The following is a 27847-nucleotide window of genomic DNA, read 5'->3' on the forward strand; positions in this document are numbered from 1 at the left end:
GGGCTCCCGGGAGGCTCTGCGAGCTTGTTTGGAGGAGCGGCGGCTGGGCTCGCCGCAGGGAGCCCGCGGGCACCCTCTCGCTCCCCTCCGGGCCTCAGCGGCTCTGACCGCGGCTTCTGCTGGTGGCGGGATTCCCGGAGCCTGGTGAGTAACCTGGGGGGTCGGGCCCCGCAGACGCCGTTGGGGCGGGCACGGGGCCCAGCGCCTGCGCACTGGTTCGCCGCCGCTCCGCCCGCTGCTCCCCTGCCCGCTGGGGCCGGCGGCGGGAGGCGGCGAGCTGCGGGCTCGGACCCCGGGCCGCGTCGCTTTTGCCCGGGTTGGTGTCCTTGCCTTCTGCCTCGCTTTGTCCCCACCCCGCCCGTTTCGTCTCCGCCACTTGGGTGGACCCTGCGCTCGCTCGGTCTTTCCTTCCTGTCCCCAGCAGGTTGGGGACTCTGGTGGTGACCGAAGCCTGTCAGCACCGCCCGTTTGTCCCGGCCGCGGCGGGCCCGGGGCCCTCGGGGAGAGGGGAGGGGCTCGGCCACCGGCTCGGGCGCCCGCGGAGGGGTCGCGGTCGCGGCCGCCTGTCCCCGGCGCCTTTAGGGGTCGGGAGAGGGGAGCGAGGACGGCGAGGCCCCGCAGAGCAGCTTTTCCAGGCCCCCTGCAACGTGCTGGGCACTGTCATCGTAGACTTATCTTTTGCTAGGTCTCAGGGTGTAAATAGTGTGGACTAGTGTCTTTTTTTATTTTATTTTCCAAAAAGAGGAAATTGCAGTTCGGGCAGTTAGGATAGTTCGTTTTGTTTTTATTATTGCAAGACCCTACAGATAACTGTTAGGGGAAATGTAGAAGCGCTTAACAACAGAAACAAGGGAGGATAATGTTACACGAACTTAAAAGACAACTGGAACTGAAATGGGGTATGTTAACGTATTTAGACAGTAGTGTGAAAGTGTAATACAAAATAAAATTTAGAGATTAGTAATATTAAGTCGCATTGCAAGTCATTTTCATGATAATATGCTACTCCATTCCTATTAAGCTATTGGAAACCCTGAAAATGGTGGAGTGCAGTGAATCTTGGGATTGGCTGGTTCCACGCATTAAAACATTAGTCATATAATGAATAGTAAGTGTACAATCAGAAAATAAGCTGTCTTGAGATTAAATTTGGGCTACAATTTTATGAGTAGGTAACAGATAATCATTGCTTACTAGTCCATAATGTTTACATGAAAATATGCCCACGTGTCAACACTTTTCATCAATGTCACAGCAATTGCAGTGTTATATTCTGTAAACTTGATTTGCCCAGTAAGTTGTAAGGAGGTGGAATGGCATGAGAGCAAAAGCTTGAGTTCTAGAGCTAGACTTGCCCTGCTCCTTGCTAGTTGTTTCACCTCAGGCAGGTTATTTACGGTTTGCTAGCTGATAAAGTTATCAACTACTCTGCACCATAGTCCCATCATCTGTAAAGTGGCGTTAAGAAGAATTTCTACTTCATAGGTTGTTGTGAAGATTAAAATGGAAGGATGAGATTATGCTTAACTGAGTATTTGTCAACTAGAGGGTATAAGCGTTTACTTAAAACCGACCTGGGCAGGAAACCTTTTGAAACTGGTCTTGAAAGTTCCTGATGTGTCTTCTAGTATTAGTTTATCTCCAGTTGGTTCTTAGAAAATAAAGTTAGAAGAAAACAATACTAAAAAAAAAGCACCAGAAGTCTATAATTTAATAATAGATAATTAAAAGGTGAAATGCTTTTGGCTTTTCTGAGTAACAAGATAACAGCAAATACTTTTTGAAATAATAGTTGGTATCATATGGCTTCTGGATCCCTTGGACCTCACTAGACCTTCAAGTCAAAAACTAGCACTTCGAAGATTAAAAGCACAAAACACAAAAACAGAAACAATAAAGTTTTGGAAGAACCTATTATGTAATGTAAACTGTCCTTTGAAGATAACAGATTTTCAGTAGTCAATACCTGGAGTAGGTTCCTGCTTTGAGAACCTATACATCTGCAATTAACTCGAGGTTTTTTCTCTCAAGTGACTTCTGAAATTTCTTCTGTTGAAGCCAAATAAGTAGTTCCTCTATTCATTTCCTGTGAGATCATTACACCTGTTAGGCACTCCAAAGATCATTGTGGTTTTGCTATGTTGGACATGATAATTTTTATTAAAATGGATTTTTAAAATTAATGGATCTATCTATTTATGATTCTTCCTGTATAATAAGTTCATTATAGACTATAAACATGTTAAGTATATGTATAGTCAGTAGAATCTGTCTATACACATATTGCCCAAATATATACCGTTGTCAAAACAAAAGAGTCAGAAATTAAATTGTTTAAGCTGAACACAGTAGTCACTGACTATGTATAAGATATATTGGGCTCTACTAGACTATAAAGATAAGGATTCCATTTTTGGACCTTAAGGAGCAAGGTAGTAGGGGATATAATACATGTAAATAAATAGCATGTTGCAGTACATAAACAAAGAAATGCCAATTTAAAAAGGAGGTAATGCTGTAACAATAGAATATATGAGAAAGTGCTTTTCACTCTGGAACCATTAGAGGTATCAAGAAGAAGAGGCAATACTTCTGCTTTGTCTTGCAGGATGGTAATGCTGTAAGGAGGTAATGCTGTAACAATAAGGAGGTAATGCTGTAACAATAGAATATATGAGAAAGTGCTTTTCACTCTGGAACCATTAGAGGTATCAAGAAGAAGAGGCAGTACTTCTGCTTTGTCTTGCAGGATGAGTAGTATTTTAAAAGTTAGCCATATAGAGAACAGGCATTTAGAGAAAATAAACCTTTTTTTAGTTATTGTTTGCCAGATACCCATCTTTGATGGTCATCATCATCATCATAAATGCTTTCTCATATTTATCCAGTGTAACACTAAGCCAGAAAGATTCTTAAGAGTTTTATAATATTAACTTATTTTATCCTCACACATATACAAAAATCAGGGAAAGGTCAGGTCCCTTGCATAGGTGAAATAGCTCAAAAAGGATACAGCTGGAATTTGAACTGAGGCATTTGAACTGCAGAGCCCATACTTTTAATCACAATGATCTGCTGTCTTACTTATGGTTGACATGATATGGAGGTTGGGATAGAACCAGTGGATCATCTATAATGATGTGATAATTTTTGTTAAGAGAGTGAATTAAGTAAGTAATGTAAAGGGAACATTTTAAGAAATCATTGACTGCCAAGAGGGATAAAAAGGTGTCAGCCGTTCATAAATGGATTTTTTTGTAATTTGTGTTCATATGTTAGATCTGAGAAGTATGTATAACAAATATAAAAAATTTCAAAACTATGGTTTCTATATTTCTTTTTATTTTTAAATTCAATCAATACTTACCAGTTGATTGAAGCATTACCCTTTTACACTTTCACATAAATTACCTTGCATGATTACAGGACAACTTTGTCAGAAAACAAAACAGGCAATATGCTCTTTTTAACGAAGAGATTAAGTGACTTAGGGTCACACAACTAAATCAACATAACTGATTTGAACATAGGTCTTTCATTCCAAGATCCTGGCTTATTATAAGAAAGAAGGAACTGATGTGATGGAGTGGGTGGATGGGGAAGAGGTAGGACCCCAGGTAAAGTGTCAAAGGTTTAGTAATCAATATTGTTTTCCAGAAGTTTTGTGTATCTCATATATGTTGAATTATATACATAATTATATGCATTTATATTGTATGTAAATATATGTAAGGTATGCATATAAGATTAACATGCATATTATATATTTGTGTGTATGTATGCATGATTTATTATGGTATATGGATGTACCATAGCTACTTAAATAAAAATTTGAAACCAGGCAAAACAAAATTAAGATTGCTTAGGTATGCTTATGTTTTGGGAAAAACTAAAAAAAAGGTGAGGGAATGATAAACACAAAAGTCAAGTGGTTTCCCTTAAGCAAGGAGAAGGGTACGGCTGGTGACTGACAGAAGGCACCAAAGGTGGAGATAGGCTTTTGAAAGCTGACACTTTTATTTTCGAATGTTTATGTTTCAAACTAAACACATATTTTTTTATATTAATCTTTAGGTGTGATATAGTTCACAGTTATACAAGGTTGACTTTCAGGAGAGTATGAATTTTAGCCCTTAAAGAAGTAATGCTTGCTCATCTTAGTATTTCTTGCATATATGCATAATAGAAGCATCAGTTTATAGACAGCCTGTGTGTGTGACAGAAATACTTGCTCATTAGATTAAATTTTACTTGTCTGTTTTTTCTATCACAATTAATTTATTTTTAACTTAATGCTTTAGAATAACAGCATGATATATAGTAGAAAATCATATTTTATAAATACAGCCAATGTAAACTCTTCACCACATACCTTTCTAATAAAAAATTTGTACATAAAAAGACAAATATTTTATTCATGTCTATGTATATATACCTATGTACATATACACGCCTACCTATATATGTATATATGTGTGTGTGTGTATATACGCACTTAATGAAACAAAGAACACACAAAACATTTTAGAAGTTGTAAGTTAATTTTATAACCTCTGTTCAATATGATTTTCAAAGTTATAAAGTAATATTTTTTTAAATTAGGAATCTCTAACTTGTGATCATTTAAGTTTTTTTATCTCATTCTATGCCATCTAAAAATGTCATTTAAAATGTGTGATTAATCCCTTCTTGTGAAATAATTATTTTTATTTAAAAAATGAGTTTGTTGAAAATCTCACAAGTATTTCCTTTTTTAAACTATGAACCTTAACTTTATATTTAGAAAATTTTTGTCCCCGTACATAGAATGTTTTCTTTATATTCAGTGTACGTAAAATCTCTCCAAATGATGAAAAATATGTATGTGTTTTGTTAAATAATATTTCCAAAATGTTTATCTGACAAAATGTAACTGTGGTATATCCGAATAAATACTGCATTAGGCTAGCCATATGTAGATTCTGTTGTAGACATCAATATTTGGTATAATTAGCCTAATGCACTGTTAAAATTTTTTCAGTGTAATGAACTTTTTGCATATGTGTTTTCATTTTTTTAATACATTGGAAAATATCATTAATACCACCTACTAATACTGTTTTTCAATAAATTACAGCTGAACATTTATCATTTTGGAGTTTAAAGTATGTCATCATGGCAAAGTTTCGAAGAAGGACTTGCATCATTTTGTCACTTTTTATTCTGTTTATTTTTTCTGTGATGATGGGTTTAAAAATGCTGAGACCAAATAAAGATACTTTTGGAGTTCCTTTTGGACTTGACCTTCTTCTTCCAGAAATTCATCCACAGATCCCTCGCTTGGAGGAAAATTTTGATTCCCAAATGAGTGACAGAATCAACAGTGAAACAAATACCAAGAATTTAAAAACTGTTGAATTCACTGTGAAACCTTCCAAAGCCTCTGAGCCTTACCCAGAAGAACTGCCAGCACTGAATTATTATTTACATGTATTTTATTATAGTTGGTATGGAAATCCACAATTTGATGGTAAATACATACATTGGAACCATTCAATTCTGAAGCACTGGGACCCTAAAATAAACAAGAATTATCCACAAGGGAAACACTACCCTCCAGATGATATTGGCTCCAGCTTTTACCCTGAGTTGGGAACTTACAGCTCTCGGGATCCTTCTGTCATTGAAACTCACATGAAACAAATATACTCAGCTTCAATTGGTAATTATTTTATTTTATTGTATGTGTACAAAATATATAATTTTGTAGAGCATTAAATTACTAACTAGTCTTCACATTATTATAAATGTAAACTTATAAACGTCAAATTATATATGTTCTTAAACATACAGGAAACCACCTTTTAACACTATTTTAAAGTATGTTTAATTTTCAAATTTTGTAGTATTTCTGGCTATATTATTTTTATTGATTTCTAATTTATTACTCTTTTAGAATTTTATTAAATTTTGATTTACATAAGAGACAGTGAATTCTCCCACTTTAAATATACAGCTCAGTGATGTTTTTCAATGATGTATACCTGTTTAAATACCACCCCAGTCATGAAGTAAAGTACTCTATAGCCCAAAAAGTTTTGTCATGATTCCCTTGCCCTACCCTTCCACCCCAGAAAACTGTGAATGTGATTTCTATAATGGTAGAAAAGTTGTGAGTGTTCTTATTACATAAAAATAGAATTATTTAGCAAGGGTGTGTGTGTGGGGGGGGTCTTTTGCTCAGCTTGCTATTTTGAAATTTACCCATGTTATCAATAGTTTGGTTATTATTGTTGCTGAACAGTATTCCATTGTAGTGATTATAGCAATTTGTTTCTGCATTCATCTTGATAAACATTTGAGCTGTTTTGAATTTTAGGCATATAGCATATAATTTGGCCTTATTTCTCTTTTTTTTAAACTAATCTGACAACCATTTTTCTTTTAATTTCTATGTTTATTTCATTTCTTTTTAGGTACTGTTGATTTTAAAAGTTTTATTTTACTATTTGTTTCCTATTTATCCCATCTGTTCTGTTCCTTTCCCCCCTCTCTGCCTTCTCTTATATTGAATATGTTTATGCTGTTTGATATTCTCTTCTGGTTTATTACATATAATCCTTCATTTTATTTATTTTACGATTCCTGTAACATTTACAATAAGCTCCTTTAATTTAATGGGTGAGAAATCACCAGTCATTTTTATTCTTGTTCCCCGTTTTCTTCAACTTTCTCTTCCCTCTAACTGCTGGCACTCCAGTTACACATATTTAAATAGAGACATATTATCCCACTAGTAAATAGTATGAGAAAAATATTATTGAGTGCCTGAAAATTCTTCAGGTCATTAATATATGTTTTATAAAAACCTCCCTGTTTTGGTTCCCTCTGTCTTGTTAGTGTCCCTAACACTAAGGCCATAAGAAGAAATTGGGTGTTTTCACATTTTTCTAGTTTTACAAAAGGCACAATTTCACTCTCAAGCTGCTATGTATGTAGAGATATGCAAGGCTTTTTCATGAACAAAACCACAGAATTTTGTGAATCTACATCAACTATGTGCAAGATACCTTGTTTTTCTTCTGTGGGGTTTTTTCAACAATTTAAAACAAATTAAGTTTCTAGTATATACTTACAGCTCTAGTTTCTATGTTCTGTGACAAATTATGACATAAAATAGGATTGGTAAATTCAGATAGCATTAACTGTTGCATTTGTATGTATCTGTCCATTTACAATTTACTTTTGGGGGAAGACCTTTCAAATGACTTTTTCCTATTTTCTACAAAGAATTTGTATTACATTCAGTTCTTTTTTATTTCAAGGTTCACTTGTTTGTGGGTAGGAAAGCTATGCTTGATTGACAGGAAAAAAAGGATATTCATGGTAGTTTTCATTTTCTTAATGCAAACGAAACTATGTACCGTAAGGGTTTCTTCCCCTTAGATCAGATGTATAATTGATCATATATATTATATGTAAGCAATATATAAATGGCATATTGCATATGTTCTTCTTAATTACAATTAGGAAGAAAAGTTTCCATTCATATTGTTTCAAGCCTATCTAATGTTTATGAAGACCTTTCCCCCTGTAAATTCTTTACTACTACATAATATGTATGAACATGAATTATTTCAAAACATTGTCAACAATACAGTTATATTAACTTTAAATGTTGACAATTTCAGTATTTATGCAAATATTTCTTTGGTAGATTTTCTTCAGGAGAAATTTAAAAACAACTTGATAGTAAAAAAAAAGTGACATTACAATCCATTGGTAAATAAATAATTTATTTCCTTATTAGTTAAAATTGAATTATACTAATCATTTTTTATTGAGATATAATTACATTTAACATTGTGTAAATTTAAGGAATATAGCATATTGATTTGATACATTTATATTTTAATATGATTGCCATTGTCTCATTAGTTAACCCCTCTATCACATCACATAATTATTATTTATTCTAGTGGTGGGAACAATTAAGATCTAGAGTCTTAACAAGTTTAATGTTTATAATAGTTTTGTTTGTACTCACTGTGTATTAAATCTCTAGGTTGTCTTATTTATATACTAGTTGCAAGAGTATTTTTTCCCCTTTAACAACATATCTCCCATTTCCCCATTCCCCATCTGCTAGTAACCACCATTCCACTCTGTTTCTGTGAGGGGTTTTTTTTAGATTTCATATATAAGTGATATCTTACAGTATTTGTCCTTCTGTGTCTATCTTATCCCAGAGTTATTGGGTGCATTGTTTTGTGTTCTTTTACCCAACCTTTTTTCTCTTCATATTTCATTTTGGTAATTTTTTTTGACTTGCCAGAAGTTACCTCTTTCCTCGCTTCTGTTGAGTCTGTTCATGAGTCTTTTGAAGGTAATCTTCCTCTCTTAATGTGTTTTTCATTTCCAGCATTTCTATTTGTTTCTTACAGTTTTTATCTCTACTATTTTCCCTATTGGCTATCTTTCCTATTAGATCCTTTATCATTGTAATGATAGTGATTTTACACTCCCTGTTTAATGACTTCAGCATTTGTTTCATGTCTGAATCTGGTTCTATTGATTGCTTTCTCTTGGCAGTGAGTTGTTTTCCTTTTTTATGTGCTTTTTAATTGTTATGTGCTTTGTAATTTTTCATGTCATTCTGTATGGTGATAATAGTGTTTATGTCTGGGAATGGGCTTGCCTTTCTTTTTGATAAACCTTTAGTTTGAAAGAATGTTTAAGATATTTTAAAGAGGCACTATATGTAAGAGAAGCTGTCACAAGCTCTGTTGAGTTAAAGGTATCCAGATTTATTTACTGTTTTACTGTCTTCTTGTTACTGTTTTTTGTAATTACTTTTGGGTCCTCTTACTCTGTGTAATCCATTCTTTCATATATATATGTGTGTACATATATTTTCCCCCCTTAATCCTCACCTCAGAATATGTTCTTTTTTAAAAATTGATTTTGGAGAGGGAGAGGAAGGGGGAGAGAGAGAGAAACATCGATTGGTTGCCTCCTGTATGCACCCTGACGGGGCATCAAACCTGCAACCTGGGTATGTGCCGTGAATGGGAATCGAACCCACAACCTTTCTGTGTACAGGATGACACTATAACCAACTGAACCACACTGGCCAGGGCTCATTTATATTTTTAAAAACAGGCTTTTAGATTATGAACTGATTTCCATTTTATACATGTCAAAACTTAAGTAAAATTACTTACATAAAGATAAAACACCTGTCAAATGATGTAACTGAGACTTGATTCTCCAGGTCTATCTAATTTCATATCTGGTGTTCTTAACTGTTACCCTGTTTCAATGCATTATTTAACTTAATGGGGAAAAAATGGGTATCAGTTAAATTGAAGGTTCTGTAATAAGTTGTTTGGAGGGATGACACCATCAATGTGGCATGATCTGCGTTTAATATACTAATGTTCTAAGAATGGATGTCAAAGAATATCACTTTTCAGTAAGCAATTGGAATGGTAGAAATACATAGTAATAGGTTTAACTTATAAATGATACTTGGTTGATGTATTTCAGAGGAATCTTTCTGGTTACTGTGAAGGATTCATTATCATCGTAAATGGTCCAACCCTCCTCAGGTTAGAACCATCATTGGCTTGGTTCCAGAATATTACTTATGTAGAGCTCATGAGTGACCCAGTCTTTTGCACTATACAGCACGTCCTCAAATAGTTGTTTTGTTCAACATTTTTTCATTGCAACATTGATCAGATGCCATAGTGTTGCCAGTGGAAATGGGATCTTCCAAAGAGTGGCGAGAAAAGCATTTTGGGGACTCAGGCATAGGAGGATGTGAGTAATAGTGGCAAGATTTATTGGAGAAGAAACAAAGGACTGCCCACAGATCCCTGATGTATCATCCAATACCAGGAGGCTCAACTCCATCTCGCTATGGAAGTCCTGGGCCTGGTGAGCACAGGTGCCCACCAAGAGGATCAGGATCCAGAACTGTAATGCAGTCATAGTACAGTGTAGTCTCTGCTCCTGGCTGCTCTGTGGTCTGATCACCAGGCTGTGGCTGTGGCTGTGGCTGTGGCCGTGGCCGTGGCCGTGGCCATGGCTACGGCTATGGCTTTGCGGCTGCTACGGAGGAGAATGTGTGAACTAACCAGCCCTGGGCATTTGTTAAGCTTTGATTGTAGTACCTTGGGTTTGGGAAGGGGTAAGCTTTCTTTCACACTAACCAGCCTTCTTCCTCATTCTTCACAGGCTCGTGCTGGGTCCTCGCTCTGTTCAGTCCCTCTCCTGTATCTTCCCAGGTCCATGCCCTTATCCCATCCTGTCCTTTCCCGGGCTGTTGTGTCCCATTTTGGTTCCTACTGCACATGTCTCACAGTTTTGCCTAGTCAACTGGCTTCTACTACACATGCCTCAGCAGAGGAAAATTTTCCTTTTACTAGTTCTCCACCCCCCACCACCTGTAATCAATAGGAAGGTGCTTATTGTTCCTGGGGAGATTGGAAAGTTGGTTCCTCCTACTTGGGGGAGGGAGGTATGTTAAGTATCCCCTTGATGGAGCAATGCAGCTATCTCCTGGAGTGTCTGGAAGCGGTACCTTCCAGACTTAATCAGGCTCAGTGTCTGATTCCATTTGCCCCCTTCCTTTGTTCTTTGTTAATAACTACCTACCTATCTACTGTACTTATATGCATATATGCATAACCCATGGACACAGACAACAGTGTGGTGAAGGCCTGGAGGGTGTGTGTGTGTGTGTGTGCATATAAGTACTTAGGTTATCTTGCCCTCCCCCCCCCCCCCACCTTCCCTGAGATTCATCAGTCTGTTCCATGCTTTTTGTCTCTGGATCTGTTTTGTTCATCAGTTTATTTTGTTGATTAGGTTCCACGTATGAATAAGATCATGTGATACTTGCCTTTCTCTGACTGGCGTATTTCACTTGGCATAATACTCTCCAGGTCCCTCCATGCTGACTCAAAGGGTAAGGGATCCTTCTTTTTTACAGCTGCATAGTGTTCCATGGTGTAAATGTCTGAGAAGATGTTTGATATGATTTCAGTCTTCGTGAACTTGTAGAGACTTATTTTGTGTCCTAACATTTGGTTCGTATTTGAGAATGACCCATGTGCACTCGAGAAAGTTTCCATTGTCACTTTTTTTTCATTGGTGGTGTTCTTCTGTAGGCTAGTAGGCAGCTTGAATATTTGATCAGTTGTCTACTTTTCTCACCAACAATTTTCCCTAGATATGACTGCCTTCTTGGCCAGCCAAAAGCTTCTTTAAAGCCTTATATATTGTAGATTTCTTTCTCTACCCCTTGTGGTCTTGTTACTATTTTTTTCAGATTAGATAGGGGACATAGACTTTTTTTTAATGTTAACTTTAATGACAGTTCTGTTTTGTTCCTAGACATGGGACTGCTCTGTACATGATATGCCTACTACAAAGTCTGTCTTATAATTTAATTCTCTGCCAGTTTCCAACCTTGCATTCCTTGTATTTCCATATGCTTCTCTTTGGTACCATTGTATTTTTCTCCCTGCCTTAAAGAGTCTGTTGATTGATTTAGAAATTAATACCGTCTTTCTGTTGGCCTCTTATTTCTTTATATGTGTAATGAGGATTTGAATTAGTTGATTTCAAATACACCTCCTTCAGTTAGTGATTTCTTTGAAGGGTTATGTTTCTAAACTTTTTTCTTTTCTCTTTTTTTTTTTGTAATTTATCCATTTAAAAGTTATTAGGGAAAAGCTAAATTTTTAAATTGTTTTGAATCTTTTGTTAAAAGATGTTGATCCTCACAAAAGTCTGCACATGAATGTTTATAGCGCCTTTATTCATAATAGCCCCAAACTGGAAGCAACCAAGATGTTCTTCAGTAGGTGAATGGATGAACAAAGTGTGGTGCATTCATACAATGGGACACTATGCAGCAATAAAAAGAATGAGCCATAAAGCCATAAAAACACATAAGTGAACCTTAAGTGCATATTAAGTGTGAGATTCCACCTCTATTACATTCTGGGAAAAGCAAAACTATAGAGGTAGTAAAAAGATCAATTATTGTCGAGGTAATTGAGGGGGAGATGGAGGGGGGATAAATAGGTGAAGCACCCAAGAGTTTTGAGAGCAATAAACTAATCTATATGATACTGTAATTGTATCTGTCAAAAAACTGTACAAGAGTGAACCCTAATGTAACCTCTGGACTTTAATAATGATGTAACAAATGTACCACACTAATACAAGATGTTAATAGTAATAGTAACTATATATGGGATGGAGGTGGGTTGGGTAAATGGGGAGTACCTATGTGGGAACTCTGTACTTTCTGTACAATTTTTCTGTAAACATAAAACTTGTTCTAGAAAATAAAAACCTATTAATTAAAAGTTACTGATGCCTGATAAAGAGTTCATAAAATTGACTATACGAAGTAATCTAATAATCATAGGTAGTATCGAACTAATGCAACAAAACCTTAAGTGAAGATGTTTCTTTTTTGTTAAAACTTAATTCTCATTCTGCCCCTCCCCCACCTTTTTTTTTTTTTTTTTTTTTTTTTTAAAGAATACCTGCAGTCATTCCTGTTTCTGTGTTCAAAAAAAATTTTTTTTTTGGTCTTTTCTGTTAGGTGTATTAGCCTTATCTTGGTACCCACCCGATACACATGATGAGAATGGAGTACCTACTGATGACTTGGTACCAACTATTTTGGATAAAGCTCATAAATATAATCTAAAGGTATTTTATTTTATGTATTTTAATTTTTTATTTGAGATATAATTGACATGTTACATTAGTTTTGTTTCAGGTGTTCAGTATAATTATATGTATATATTTGAAACAATCATCATATTAAGTCTAGTTAATATTTCATCACCACACATAGTAACAATTTTTTTGTCTTGGGCTGAGAATTTAAAAGATCTGTTCTCTTAGCAACTTTCACATATGCAATGCAATATTATTATAGTAACCATGTTGTACTTTACACATCAGGATTTATTAATTTTATGACTGGAAGTTTGTACCTTTTACCATCTTCACACGTTTTACTCCACCCCACCTCAGGTAACCATGAGCTGTTTTCTGCAGCTATGAGTTGTTGGGTGTGTGTGTGTGTGTTGTGTGTGTTTTAAGATTCCACATTTAAGTGAGATTGTACAGTATTTGTCTTTCTCTGACAGACTAATTTTACTAAGCATAATGCCCTCAAGGTCTGTTCATGTTGTAACAAATCACAAGATTTCCTTGTTTTTTAGCTGAATAATATTTCATTATATACATATACCACATTTTCCTTATCCATTCATTCATTAATGGACACCACTACATTGTTTCCATTTCTTGGCTATTGTAAATAATGATGCAATGAGTATCATTTTTTCCAGTTAGTATTTCTCTTTCCTTCAGATAAATACCAGAAGGGGAATTGCTAGATCATTTAGTAGTTGTATTTTTATTTTTTAATTAATTTTTTACAATTGAAACCTATGTAATTTTATTAACCAGTCACCCCAATAAATTCAGTTAAAATAAAAAAAAGTAAAATATCTAATGGGTCAGTATTTCTTTTTATGTCCATCATTATCTCTTTACATATTCGGGTGCTGCTACATTGGGTGCATAAATGTTTACAATGGTTATGTCCCCTTGTTAAAGTGATCCCGTTTTGAGAATGAATATCCTTCTTTATCTCTTATTATAGCCTTTGTTTTAAAGCCTGTTTTTTTTACTTAAGTATTGATACCCAAGCACTTCTTAATTTCTATTTGCATAAAATATATTTTTCTATTTTTTTTACTTTCACTCTGTATCCATCTTTTGATCTTAAATGGGTCTATTGTAGAAAGCATATTTATGAGTATTTTATCCATTCAGCTACCCTATGTCTTTTGATTGGAGCATTTATTCTATTTACATTTTACTTTATTATTATTTTTTAAAATTTCTTTATTGTTGAAAGTATTACAGATAGCCCCCTTTTTCCCCCCATTGACCCCCTCTACCCCACTCGCACCCCCTTCCTAGGCCTTCCCTGCACCATTGTCTGTCCATGGACTATATATACATATAAGTTCTTTGGTTAATCCCTCCCCCACCCGTTCCCTCTGAAATATTTCAGTCTGTTGCATGCTTCAGTGTCTCTGGATCTATTTTGTTCATTAGATTCCACATATAAGTGAGATCATATGATGCTTGTCTTTCTCTGACTGGCTTATTTCGTTTTCCCCAGTGTTCATAGCAGTGTTATTTACAATAGCTAAGATCTGGAAACAGCCCAAGTGCCTATCAGTAGATGAATGGATTAAAAAACTGTGATACATTTACACAGTGAAATACTATGCAGCTGTAAAAAAGAAGGATCTCTTACCCTTTGAGACAGCATGGAGGGACATGGACAGTAGTAGTTCTATTTGTTAATTTTCTGAAGAAGCTACTTACTTGTTTACCATAGCGTTTGCATAAATTTATATCTCCATTAATGGTTTACATGGGTTCCCTTTTCTCCACATCCTTGCACTTATTTCTTCCCTTTTTGATAATAGTCATTCTAACAGTTTTGAGGTGATATCTCTGTGGCTTCAGTTTGCATTTCCCTGATGATTAGTGATGTTAGGCACCTTTTCATTTACTTATTGTCCATAAGGATACCTTCTTTGAAAAAAAAAAGTTTATTCAGAACTTCTATCCATTTTAAAATCAGATCAGTGTTTTGGTTTTGTGCTTTTTTATTTGTTTTTTGCTACTGAGTTGTGTAAGTTTTTTATGTTTTGGATATTAACCCCTTACAGAGATATATGATTTGCAAATATTTTCTCCTATTTGGTAGGTTGCCTTTTATCTTGCTGATGGTTTCCTTTGCTGTGCAGAAGCTTTTTAGGTTAATGTAGTCCCATTTTATTTTATTTTTCTCAAGATACTTTTTAATTTTTCTTCTGGTTATTTTTCTAACCACTTGGTTGTACAGTAGATTGTTGTTTAATTTATGCAAACTTGTGAGTTTTCTGTTTTTCTTCTTATAATTGATTTCTGGTTTCATACCATTGTGGTTCAAAAAAACGCTTGGCATGATTTCTAACTTCTTAAAGTTTTAAAACTTGTTTTGTGGCCTAACATTTGATGTATCCTGGAGAATGTTCCATGTGCACTTGAGAAGAAAGTGTATTTTGATTCTTTTGGGTGGAATGTTCTTTGTATGTCTTAACTGCATCTGGTATAACATGTTATTTAAGGTCAGTGTTTCTTTATCTTCTGTCTGGATGATATATCCACTGATGAAAGTGGGCTATTAAAAGTCTCCTACTATTATTTTAGTTCTGCTTATTTCACCCTTTAAGATTGTTAATATTTGCCTTTTATATTTAGGTGTCCCTATGTTGGTTGGATAAATATTTAAAAATGTTATATAGTTTCTTGTTGGATTAACACCTTTATATGTTGATCTTCTTTGTCTCTCATTACATACTTTTCTTAATGCCCATTTTGTCTGACATAAATATAAGAACCCATGCTTTCTTTTGGTTTCCATTTCCATGGAATATCTTTTTTTTTTTTCATACCCTCATTTTCAGACTGTGAGCGTACTTACATCTGAAGTGAGACTTTTGTAGTTAGCATATAGATGGATCTTTTTTTATTTTTTTATCCATTCAGCGATTCTGAGTGTTTTTTTTGGGGGGGTGGGAGAGGGTTGCAGACTTGAGTCTATTTATGGTTAAAGTAGTTATTGATAGGTACAGGGTTTTGCTGATTTAATTGTTTTATAGCATTTTTGCAGTTCCTTTGTTCCTTGCTTCTTTTCTTGTTCTGTTCCTTTATGATTTGATGATTTGCCACAGTGGTGGGCTTATATTCCTTTCTCTTTATTTTTTGTGTATTTGCTATAGGTTTTTACTTTTTGGTTATTGTGAGGCTTTCATAAAAGAACTTATATTTGTAATAGTGTTTTTTTGTTGATACAAATTATATTTGAATGCATTCTAAAGTTGTACATTTTATATTTTCATTTCTTTCAAGGTATTTTTTATTTCCCTTTTATTTTTTGGAGCATTTGTTCATTTGCTTGTTGTTTAATCTTAACATACTTGTGAATTTTTCAGTTTTCATCTTCTACTTTCATACCATGTGATTAAAAAGATGCTTGCTGTGATTTCAATCTTCTTAAATTCCTTAAGACTGTTTTTATGGCCTAACATGATGTGTCCCAGAGAATGTTCTATTTTCACTTGAGAGGAATGTGTATTCTGTTGCTTTTGGATGGAACATTCTGCATCTATCTGTTATGTCTATCTGATCTGGCGTTTCAGGCTGATGCTTCCTTGCTGATTTTCTGTCTGGATTAATTTATCCAGTGATGTAAGTAGGGTATTACAGTCCTATACTGTTTTTGTATTCTTGTCTATTTAATCCCTGTGGTCTTTTAACATTTACTTTATATGTAGGTGCTCCTATGTTAGGTGCATAAATATTTACAAATGCTTTATCCCCTATTGGATTGACTCCTTTTTCATTATGCAACTTTTTTGCCTCTTGCTATAGTCTTTGTTTTAAAAAGTTTATTTCGTCTGATATAATTATAGCTACCCCAGCTTTCTGTTGGTTTCATTTGTGTGAAATATATTTTGTCATTCTTTACATCTGAAGTGAGACTTGTTGGCTGCATATAGATTGGCCTTTTTTTTTAAATCTGTTTTTATTGTTGAAAGTATTACAGATGTTCCCTTTTCCCCCCTTTCCACCAGGCACCACCCCCCAGGCCTTCACTACACTACTGTCTGTGTCCTCGTATTATGCATATTCGCGTATTCTGCATATTCTGCATATTATGTAAATTCTTTGGTTAATCCCTCCCCACCCACCCCAGTCTTGCCTTCTTTAACCTCTCTGTCTTTTGATGAGAGGACCTACTCCGTCAACATTAGAAGTAATTGTTCCTAGATTTGTACTTATCTCCATTTTTTTTGTTTCTGGCTGTTTTGTAATGCCTTCATTCCTGTCTTCTTCTGCTCTCTTCCTATGTGGTTTCATTAGATTCTTTCCCATCATCTATTGTGTATGTGTCTACTCTAGGTTTTTGCTTTGTATTTACATGTGGCTTACATATAACAACTTGTATTTATAACTTTATATTTTGGGTTTATAATATAAGTTTGAATGCATTCTAAAATTGTATGTTTTTACTCTCCCCTGTCACATTTTATGTATTGGTTGTAATATTCTATATCTATTTATCTTGTATACCCAACTAGTTATTTTAGTTTTTTTTACTACTCTTGTCTTTTGTTTTTCTTACCAACATTATAAGTAATTAATCAACTTCCTTTACTATGTATTTACCCTTCCCGGTGAGGTTTATACTTTCAAATGTTTTCTTGTTACTATTTAGTGCCCTTTCTATTCAGCTTAAAGAAGTCTCTCTAACATTTCTTGTAAGATTGGTTTTGTAGTGATGAACTCCTTTAGCTTGTGTGGGGCACCAGGTGTGTGTAGAAGATCTTGTCTGGGAAATACTGTCACTTTGGAGCACTACTGTGGGAGAGCACAAAGATGGCACCTACTGACTGGATCGAGTGCAGAGACAGTAACCACCTAAAAATGAGAAAAAGAAGAATAGAAAAGATAGCACCCACCAACCTCCTTTCCCTAAGAGTATCCCAGCAGGACTCTTTCACAAAGCAGTGCTTTAAAATTAGTGAATGAGTCTCTTTCACATAAGGTCTGGGTACTTTTCCAAGGATTGCTTCTGCGCTGGGCATCAGGGCAGGTGAGTCTGTGCATAAGCCCTTTTAAGAGCTATTTCTCAGTTCACCATAGTTCCTTGGGTGTCCTGGGACAAGCCCCATTGGTCATTAAAAATAGATGTTTTGGAGGCTTGTCTTTCAGATGCTGGTTTTGAAAGTTAGGATTCCCAATGTGGGTATGAACCTTTTGTTCCTCAGGAAGGAGCTCCAGGTTTCCAGTTCCCCCCAATTGTGGGTCATTGTGCCATGGGAGGAGTTTAAGATGAGATTATGCCCCAGCCTTTCCTACCAGCTCCAACGCACATTTCCTCTTGTTTGCCAGATGTGAAGGAGTGGCTCAGTCAGTTTTTAGGTGTGTGTGTTTTTGTCAGAGGAAATTGTTTGATATGTAGTTATAGACTTGGTGTGTCTATTGGAAGAGGCAAGTTCAGAATCTTCCTATCTTGAACTGGAACCTTCTTTTTCCCCCCAATAGAGTTAAGATATATTTATTTCAACAAAATGATAAGTAAAAATAAAAAAAGTAATATTTGACACTCACTGAGAAACAATTTTGTAAAAAATGTAAATGTAATCAGCATAAGTATAGTCAATATAGATCTGTTGATATTTTAATGGTAAAAAAACAAGAGAAACACAAAAATACTTTAAAAAAATACTCTGTTTTGTTAAAAAGTTAACAATTTCCACTTGGACAATTCATTTTTCTGCCCTTTTGAATTTACATGCTGAAATTTGATGTTCTACTGCAGTTTTCACTTTTATGAAATATTTTTTCTATCCCTTCACTGCATGTGTGTCCTTAAATCTGAACTGGGTCTCTTGTTAGTAGCATATATAGGGTATTCTTTTGATCTATCCAGCTACTCTTTGCCTTTTGGCGAATTCATTCCATTTCTATTTAGAGTTTTTATTAATATGTAAGGACTTTAATGCTATCATTGTCTCTGCTTCCTCCTGCTTTGTAAATCGGTGGTTTTTCACTGCAGTATGCTCTATTCCACCCTTCTTTGTCTCTGTGGATCTGCTCTAGTTTTTTGCTATGTGTTTACCATGGGGCTTACATAAAATATGTTTTAGGTATACAGTGCATTTTAGGCTAATAACGTCTTTGATCTAAAAGCTGTACCCTTTTATTCTTACCTTTTATATTATTGATATCACAATTTTTTGTTATGTATCATTACTTTATAGTAACTATAGTTATTTTTTATACCCTAGTTGAATAGTTAATACACCACACTAATGTAGAGTTAAAGTTTCCTAGGTCTGGTTGAACATTTTTCACCTTTACCAGTGTGTTGTATACTTTTGTATGTTTTTATTTTAGCAGAAAGAACTCCTTTCAGCATTTCTTGCAAAGCCGGTGTAGTGGTAGTAAACTCCTTTAGATCTTCTTTGTCTGGGAAAGCTTCTACTTCTCAGGCATAAGTTTGCTGGATAAAGTATTCTTGGCTGGCCATTTTAATCTTTCAACACTTTGAATATGTCATTCCATTCTCTCCTGATAGTGTAACGGGGATTCCTTTGTAACTTGAATTCTTTTTTAACCAGGCTGCCTTTAAGATCTTTATCACTGATTTGTATGCATAGTTATGTCTCCGAGAAGGCCTTTTTGCATTAAGATAACAGAATTAGCTTTGTAGACCTGTATGTCCAGGTCTCTCACGTTTGGGAAGTTCTCAACTACTGTTTCTTTAAATAAACAGTCTGCCCCCTTCTCTTTTTTTTTTTTCCTGGAACCCCGATTATTCCATGTCTTTTTTATGAATAACAATAGCTCATATAGGCATTCTTTGCTCTGTTTAAATCAGTGTTCCCTCTTCTGTGTTATTACAAAGTTCTTATTCTCCAAATTAATTATTTTTTTCCATATGATCTGCCCTGCTACATGTGCTCTGTAATGCATTCTTAATCTCAGTCATTGACTTTTCACCTCCAGAGTTTCACTTTGGTTCTTTTTTATAATTTTATTTGCTTTGGTAAAGAATTCATTTTGCTTGTAATTTTTATTCCTGATTTCATGTAATTGTCTTGTTGAGTTTCTTCAGACTAGCTATTTTGAATTTGAATTTCTGTACCTTTGAGCTTGGTTGCTGGAGAATCTTTTTTGTGTGTGTGATGCCATATTTTCTTGAAATTTCATATTCCTTGTAAATATGCTTTGCTGCAGTAGATCCCTTTTCAACTCTTTTCTGACTTCCTTCAGCAGATGAGGTGCTGCTATCATCTGACATATCTGTGAAGGTGCTGCTATCATTTTCTGTATCTGTGAAGCTGTACCTGCTCCACTCTTCTTGTTCCCTCTTTTGTTTAAGCTTTTATGTTTTCTCTGGTTCTTAAAATTCACCAGACTGGCTGCTGGAAACCACTTTTCAGTAAGGTGGCACTAAGGCTCAACTCTGGTTCCTGAGTTGGCATGCTTTCTCTCTAGTGGACCTTGCTCTTATAGTGCCACTTGGCAGCCCATACAAGGAGCTGACTTAGGGTGGGAGGAGATATGGGCGCATTGGGGGTGCCTGCAGCTCCAGTTAGGATTTCCTGCTGACCACAATCCCTTTAACACCATTTGAAATTCTTATCTGCCTTTTTCCTAATACCCTCCCCCTCCCCCCACCCACAGTTACAGAGCAAGTGCTACTAGAGAGAAAAGATTTTTCTAGCTGGGATATCCAGGCATTCACTTCTTTCCTTTTTTCTTGTGGGAGAGGTCACTTCCACCAGATAAATCAGCACTTTTTAGCATTTCTTTGGGCAGAGGTGTGGTGCTGGGAGAGTTTCCCTGACAGCCTCTACTGTGCCCCAAATCATATTTTTCTCCCCCACCCTCTCCAGTGGTGTTCTGCTGTCTCCCTTTGGGAAGGTGAGACTTCTGCAAGTTCTTTCTCTAATGTGTGAGTTCCTGTCTGATCTGTACTCACCCAGTTTTTGTCCAGCAGTGACAAGAGGCATCTAGGCATTTTGGTTGCTCCTCTGGTTTCCTAGCCCATGTAGAGGCTTGTCTGTCTTACAGGCTTTACTGGTGGACGAGACTCCTCTGATCTCTTGGAGTTAAGTACTAGTTAAAGGGGGATAAATATCAGGAATGTTTTATACCAGCATGTTGCTGAAATCACTCTTCAGGATCACTTTCACATTAGAAAGTTCACTTTTGCTGTAGGATAGAGACTGGCAAGGTTAAAACTAGAAGCATGAAATAAGGGAACATTTATATGACTCTTGTTCCCTTCTTTAGAGACATGGCAGACATCTGATTTTATATTTACAGTTGACCTTTGAAGAACCTTTAAACTTCAAGGATCCACTTATACACAGATATTTTTCAATAAATACCTGTACTGGTTTTGATCCATGACTGAATCCACAGATGCAGAGGGCCAACTGTATGCTTTGATCTATGTCATTTTATGTAGGGGACTTGAGCATCCACAAATTTTGGTATCCATGAGGTGTTCTGGAACCAGTCACCAGTGGATAACAATGAACAACTAAGTTTTGGGGTCGAAAGATATGTGGATTTTGGAAAGCACAGGGGCTCAGCACCCTTAACCCCTGTATTGTTCAGTGGTAAACTAGTAGTCTGTCATGTTAAAACTTATTTTAGTATTGGTCTATTTCATTTTGCCAAGTGAAAGAGAGAAATAGTGACCAGATCACATCATTAATTAAATCTGTGAGTAATTTTATTACAATTAAGAATTTTGAAATATATGAGGGAAATTTTTTACTTTGTATGCTTATTAATTTTGGCTGTTTGAACTACTATACATATATTGAGCTGCATTTTACAAAAGAAGGATGCCATTTATGCTTTGCAGCATTAAAAACAAATTCATTTTGACAGGATATTTGCTTAGATATGGTATCATTTGTATATAAAATGGAAACATAATTTAAAAATATAATGCTGCATCTAAAAAAAGAATTACTCAAGGTAACCTTATTATTTAAGAGTATAAAAATACCTATACCCTTGCCAATCTTCTTTCAATTGAAGTTAAAAAGAAAAATACATTTTGCTTTAATAGGTAATGGAAACAAAGGCATCTCATATTGTAGTAGCATAGAAGTCCATACATGCTTTCTGGAGACTGAACCCTAAATTTAAAATGATATCAATAAGTTTATTAGATTGCCATAAAGATTTTTAATGGCTACTGATAAATCAAGTAAAATTAGTAATAAGCATTAAAATTCTTATGTTATTTGTCTTACAGATCTTAAACAAATAATAAAGATGCCACTGTCTTTAAATGACAATCTATTAGTTAGAAGGGACATACAAAATAGTTTTATTTGCCATAATTAGTTATATATGAATCAACAAAAACTAATTTTTTAGTGAGAAAGATGGAATCTTTAAGCATCATGGCAGAATGAGACAACCTTTTTGTATCTCCCCTTCGATCTACAAGTAGTCAATCATCTATAATCCAAAATAGGTACCTGCCCAGCCGGGCGTGGCTCAGCGGTTGAACATCGACCTAGGATCCCGGAGATCGGGGTTCAATTCCCGATCAGGGCACATGCCCAGGTTGCGGGCTGCAGCCGATCAATGAGTCATCATTGATGTTTCTATCTCTCTCTCCCTCTCCCTTCCTCTCTCTGAAATCAGTAAAGATATGTTTAAAAAAAAAAATAGGTTCCTATGCTTAGCACACTAGGACACCTGGGAGATCCAGGTGGTATGCCTGAGGGTGGTGGAATTTGTAGGAGAGGTAGAATGAGGGGAAGGACAGGAATGGTTCTACCCCAGTTCCCCAGCCACTGTGGCCTAACGACATCCCCAGGGAACACAGATGTGGTAGAGGAGTGGCTCCCACACCACAACCCTGTGGAAGGTTAGAGGCAGCAGAAGTGTTGGCACTTGAGAACCTGGCTCCAGCCCTGGCTGGAACTTGCACCTCTGGAGAGCCCTGTAGCAGCAGTGGAGACATGTTTATGGCCTCCCAGCAACACCACATGGGCTCGTGAGCCCTGCTCCACCCCCACCCATTACATCCCTCCACCACAGTGGTGGTGCTTCAAGACCCGGTGTCCCAGACCCAGTGGAGGCAGCCAGCACTCTGGCCTCAAATTCCATGACCACAGTAGTACTGCCCAGCTGCAGAGACACAGGTCGCAGCCTGGCACCAGCAACCCTAAAGGCACCAGTAGTACAGGGAAGAGGAAACATTTTGTGCTATGTAGAGCACCATCTACTAGAAAACAAAAGAAAGATCTCTAATTACTAACCTGCTTAATTGCTAAAATCAAAATGATACCTAAATAAGAAAGGTGTTCACTACTTCAGATGCACTGGCAGAGGAACAGTCCATAAGCACATGAACAAGGTAGCGTGGTATCACAAAAATAAAAGGATAATTCTCTAGTAACCAAACTCAAAGTCATGGAAGATTGTAATCTAAATGATAAAGAATTCAAAACAGCCATCATGACAAAACTCAGTGAGGTACAAGAAACTCAGAAGGCAATTCAGTGAGCTCAGGAATAAAATGAATGAGCAGGAGTACTTTACTAACGAGATTATAACTCAATAAGAACCAAGCAGAAATCTGGAGCTGAAGAATTCCAGGAGATGAAAAATTCCTTTAAAAGCATTGGAAATAGATACTAAAAAGACAATAGAAAAGATCAATGAAGTGATCAAATAGTTCTTTGAAAAGAAACAGAATTGACAACGCTTTAGCTGCACACACTAAGAAAAAACGAGAAGACTCAAAATCGGAAATGAAAGAGAAGTTAAAATAGATACCACAGAAACATAAAGAATCATAAAAGAATGCTGTGAAAGGCTCACCACCAGATTGGACAACCTGAAAGGAAAGGGATACGTTCTTAGACTTACACAACCTTCCTAGGAAGACCGATCATGAAGAAATAGAAAATTGAAACAGACCAATCACTAGCAAAGAAATTGCAACAGTAATTAAAAACCTCAAGAAAAACAGAAGTCCAGAATCAGATGGCTTCACAATGGTGAGTTCTACCAAACATTCAAAGTAGACTTAATATGTACTCAAACACTTTCAAAAAGTTGAACAGGATCGAATGCTTCCTAACACATCTTATGAGGCCAACATCACTTTGATCCCAAAACCTGGCAAAAATAACAAAAAAAGAAAACTATATACCAGTATCTATGATGAATACAAATGCAAAATTCTCAACAAAATACTTGCAAATCAAATACAGTACATTAAAAGGATCATACACCCTCATCAAGTGGGATTCATTCCAGGGATGGTTCAACATGATACACCACATTAACATAATGAAGGGTAAAAATTATATGATCCTCAGTGGATGGACAAGTCATTTGATAAGGTACATCATTCATTTATGATGAAAACTGTGAATATAGTTAGTATGTATGGAAAGTACCTCTGCATAATAAAGGCCGTATATGACAGACCTACAGCTAGCAGCATACTTGGTGATGAAAACCTGAAAGTTTTTTCTCTAAGATCACAAATAAGACAGGAATGCCCACTTTTATCCAACATAGTACTGTCAGTCGTGTGGAAATAAAACAGAAACTCAGATACAGACAACAGACTGATGGTTACCAGAGGGGAAGGGGGTACAGGTAGGGCAACATGGGTCAAAGGGAGTAAAATGTATGGTAAAATTGGAAATGACTTTTTGTGGGGAGCACATACAGATGTTGAATTATAATGAACACCTGAAATTTTTGTTACTGATGTTACTGATTTGAAAAAAAGGAGTCTTCTGTGCACAGTATTTAAAAAATACTTTTGTTACTTTCTACTGTTACAGTAGAGATACATAAATCATGTCAATAATAATGAGCGTTCTGAAAATTATTGCCGTTTATAGTACTAGTGGATATTAATAGTACAAATTAAACACACATTATTTTGTAAAATGCTGTTTTAGTTAAATAGAAGAATTTGTCATTTAAAGGCATTTGCTGTTGACTCCATTTAAATGTACACTTAATGATCACATCTGAAAAAAGAATCCAGATTTTTCTTGAGTATGGTTTGTTTTGGAGTTTCGTTGTTACTGTTGTTGTGCTTTTCTTAAAAAACAGATAATGTCTGAATATAGAATATATCCTGATTTATTCTCTCTTTCAATTTTTATTTATTGATTTGAGAGAGAGAAACGTGGATTTGTTTTTCCACTTACTTATGCATTTATTGGTTCATTCTTGTATATGCCCTGACCGGGGATCAGACCCACAACCTTGGTGTTTTGGGATGATGCTCTAACTAACTGAGCTATGGGGGCCAGGCCTCCTCATTTATTGTTTATAAGAAGTAAACATACAGGAAGAAGTATTTCACAGTGGTTAAACATTTGGGCTCTGAATTCAGATTGCCTTTATTGTCTCCAGCTGACTGGATGTGACAGGTTACAGCACCTATCTTTACTCTTATTGCCTCATTTAGAAAATAAAGATAGTAATAGAAACTACCTTATAGCATCATCAGAATTAACTGAGGTAAAATGTATAAAAAATTAAGCATATTATTTAACAGAGAAAGTTCTTAGTAAATGTTATTACTATTAAAATTCTCTGGTAACTTCTGTGTTCAGTAAGTATTCATTTTAAATTAAGGTTATTAAGTCCTGGGATTAATTTAAAATACGGGATATACTTTTATATCATAGATAATTTTTTCTCTAATATTTTTGTTTTAGGTCACTTTTCACATCGAGCCATATAGGAATCGAGATGATCAAAACATGTACAGAAATGTCATATATATTATAGACAAGTGAGTTCCTTCTCTGTTCATCAATTAATTTTGTAGTGAATATTGAAGTCATTTTGAAGAACATTTCTGAAGTTCCTTACAGTTCACTTTCTGTATGAATAATTAAAGATTGTTCTTTAGTAACTTATGTGTATTTTAGGCTACTTATGAAATCTTTATACTGACATTTATAAATATTATTCTTCAAATCATATGAATACAGAATTTTGTCTCTTTAAAAGAAGGTTCAGATTATGAAATGTGAACTGCTTTTATAGCAGTGGACCCACATCTAATATTTTCATTTATATTTAGTCTGAGTACAAGTAAAGAATTTATTAACACAGTTTCATTTTGTTCAAGGGTATTACTGATAATAGTCTGTGACAGATGCCATACCTCTTACAAAGAAACTTGGCAGCAACAGTGGGCCATTTACCACTGATACAACAGTGAAGTTTATATATTCATGTAGAAAATGGGCTTTTCATGGTGTTAGTCATCATTTGTAGACCTCAATATAAGAAAATTTCTTGTTTGGTAGTTTCTTAATGTATCTAGTATTTCTTTAATGTATTGAATTAAAATGCATTTTTAATAATTATATAACTGACTCCCCAAAGAAGGTGGGGAGGGGGGAGTCAGTTGTATAAGTGACTGATTACCTTCATTTTTTAGTACATAATTATTATCTATGGAAAATGAACTGTGAATTTTATTTCACTTTTGCCTGTGTTCGTATTCTAGATATGGAAATCATCCGGCCTTTTACAGGCACAAGACTGAGAGCGGCATTTCTCTTCCTATGTTTTATGTCTATGATTCCTATATTACAAAGCCTGAACAGTGGGCCAACCTGTTAACCATCTCAGGGTCTTGGAGCATTCGCAATTCTCCTTATGATGCATTGTTTATTGCACTTGTAGTAGAGGACAGGCATAAATATGATATCATTAAAAGTGGGTTTAATGGCATTTACACATATTTTGCCACAAATGGCTTTACTTATGGCTCATCATATGAGAATTGGGCTAAGCTAAAGTTATTTTGTGATCAGTTCCAACTAATGTTTATCCCAAGTGTGGGCCCAGGATACATAGATACCAGCATCCGTCCGTGGAACACTCAAAACACTCGGAACCGAATCAATGGGAAGTATTATGAAACTGCTCTGAATGCCGCACTCCAAGCCCACCCCAGTATAATTTCTATCACCTCTTTCAATGAGTGGCATGAAGGAACTCAGATTGAAAAGGCTGTGCCCAAAAGAACCGGTAATACAGTGTACCTGGATTACCGGCCTCATAAACCAAGTCTTTATCTAGAACTAACTCGCAAGTGGTCTGAAAAATACAGTAAGGAAAGAGAAACTTATGCATTAGCTCACTAGCTGCCTGCTTCTAAATGCACTGATTAAGTTTAATAATTACATAAATCACCTAATTTCAGTATATGCCTTTTATTTTGAGTTATGGAAAGAAAACTGTCAAAATCAGTATGCATTGTTACTATTTTATAAAAATAATTTGTACTTTTTTAAAGGGAGTAATGTTGTCATTGACACCCTTCACAATGCTGCACTGAGAGAAAATTGTGCAAAAAACATTCCTCGTGCCATCATCTGCTAAATTTCTGACTAAAATTGAAATCCTGCTTTCTTAGCAATTTAATTTTCATTTCACAATAGATAAATGCTTATTACATAAAGTTGTTAGTTCACAGTTAAATTCTACTTGAAATAGGATTGTGTGTTTGTTAACGTCACTTCTAAATTTTTTCGGTGATTCAATAAACTTTGTGGTATTAGTGTTTGGATTCTTTATAACTCTTTAATAATAATTAACAAAAATGAAATCCTATACCTTAAACCTTACTGTGAACCGTATTGTGTTGGGAAGGCCTGCCTTCTGCAGCACAGCATGTGTCATCATTTGCAGATGTTTGGTTACCTGTAGCATGCTAGGTGTTTGCATGTCTAATGTTTCTGCTTTATAATACTGAATCCCAGATTTCAGAAGCTATAGAAAGTTCTCTTATAAAAGTTAACGATTGCTTCTCAAGTAAGAAAACATAGTTGTTTCACAATTATTATGAAGATATAATGTCCAAAATGTTATCATTTTTAGAGGACCTTGTCAGTCTTTAACTTCTTATTCTATCCATGTTTTTCAGTTTAATCAGAGACCAATTGTTAGATAAAAAAAAGTTGATACTAATTTTGGATTGCCTTCTTTTACAATTTTAAGCTATTTTTACCAAAAGTAATAGAGAACATTTACTTAGAGTTTGTTTTTTTTTAGTTTTTTAGGGACATAGAAATGAAAATTCTTTTATACCTTAAATTCATTCCTGAAGTTTATTTCCATCATAAAGTCTTAAACTTAATGTTTTATTTAAAAG

The 27847-nt window shown here is 35.4% G+C and overlaps 1 protein-coding gene across 4 annotated transcripts; it reads left to right on the forward strand.

Moving 5' to 3' along the window:
* Nucleotides 1–27288, forward strand: MANEA (mannosidase endo-alpha). Of its 4 annotated transcripts, XM_081141087.1 has the most exons (5): nucleotides 1–144; nucleotides 5117–5701; nucleotides 12608–12717; nucleotides 25392–25468; nucleotides 26195–27288. In XM_081141087.1, the coding sequence occupies exons 2-5, from the start codon at nucleotides 5155–5157 to the stop codon at nucleotides 26835–26837; spliced, it is 1377 nt and encodes a 458-aa protein (XP_080997213.1). In that variant the 5' UTR covers nucleotides 1–144; nucleotides 5117–5154; the 3' UTR covers nucleotides 26838–27288. The 4 variants fall into 4 exon arrangements, with proteins under 4 accessions (XP_080997213.1, XP_080997214.1, XP_080997216.1 ...); XM_081141088.1 differs by lacking the exon at nucleotides 5117–5701 and having other exon boundaries at nucleotides 10–144; nucleotides 26195–27261; XM_081141090.1 differs by lacking the exons at nucleotides 12608–12717; nucleotides 26195–27288 and having other exon boundaries at nucleotides 10–144.
* Nucleotides 27289–27847: the final 559 nt, after the last annotated feature.

The sequence above is a fragment of the Miniopterus schreibersii genome (assembly GCF_964146895.1).
Source record: "Miniopterus schreibersii genome assembly, chromosome: 6".
Lineage (NCBI taxonomy): Eukaryota > Metazoa > Chordata > Mammalia > Chiroptera > Miniopteridae > Miniopterus > Miniopterus schreibersii.

Coding starts and splice junctions, on each gene's coding strand:
- MANEA (XM_081141087.1), top strand. CDS start 5,155: ATGGCAAAGTTTCGAAGAAGGACTTGCATCATTTTGTCACTTTTTATT. Junction 5,702..12,607: donor AATATACTCAGCTTCAATTG/GTAATTATTTTA, acceptor CTTTTCTGTTAG/GTGTATTAGCCTTATCTTGG. Junction 25,469..26,194: donor GTCATATATATTATAGACAA/GTGAGTTCCTTC, acceptor TTCGTATTCTAG/ATATGGAAATCATCCGGCCT.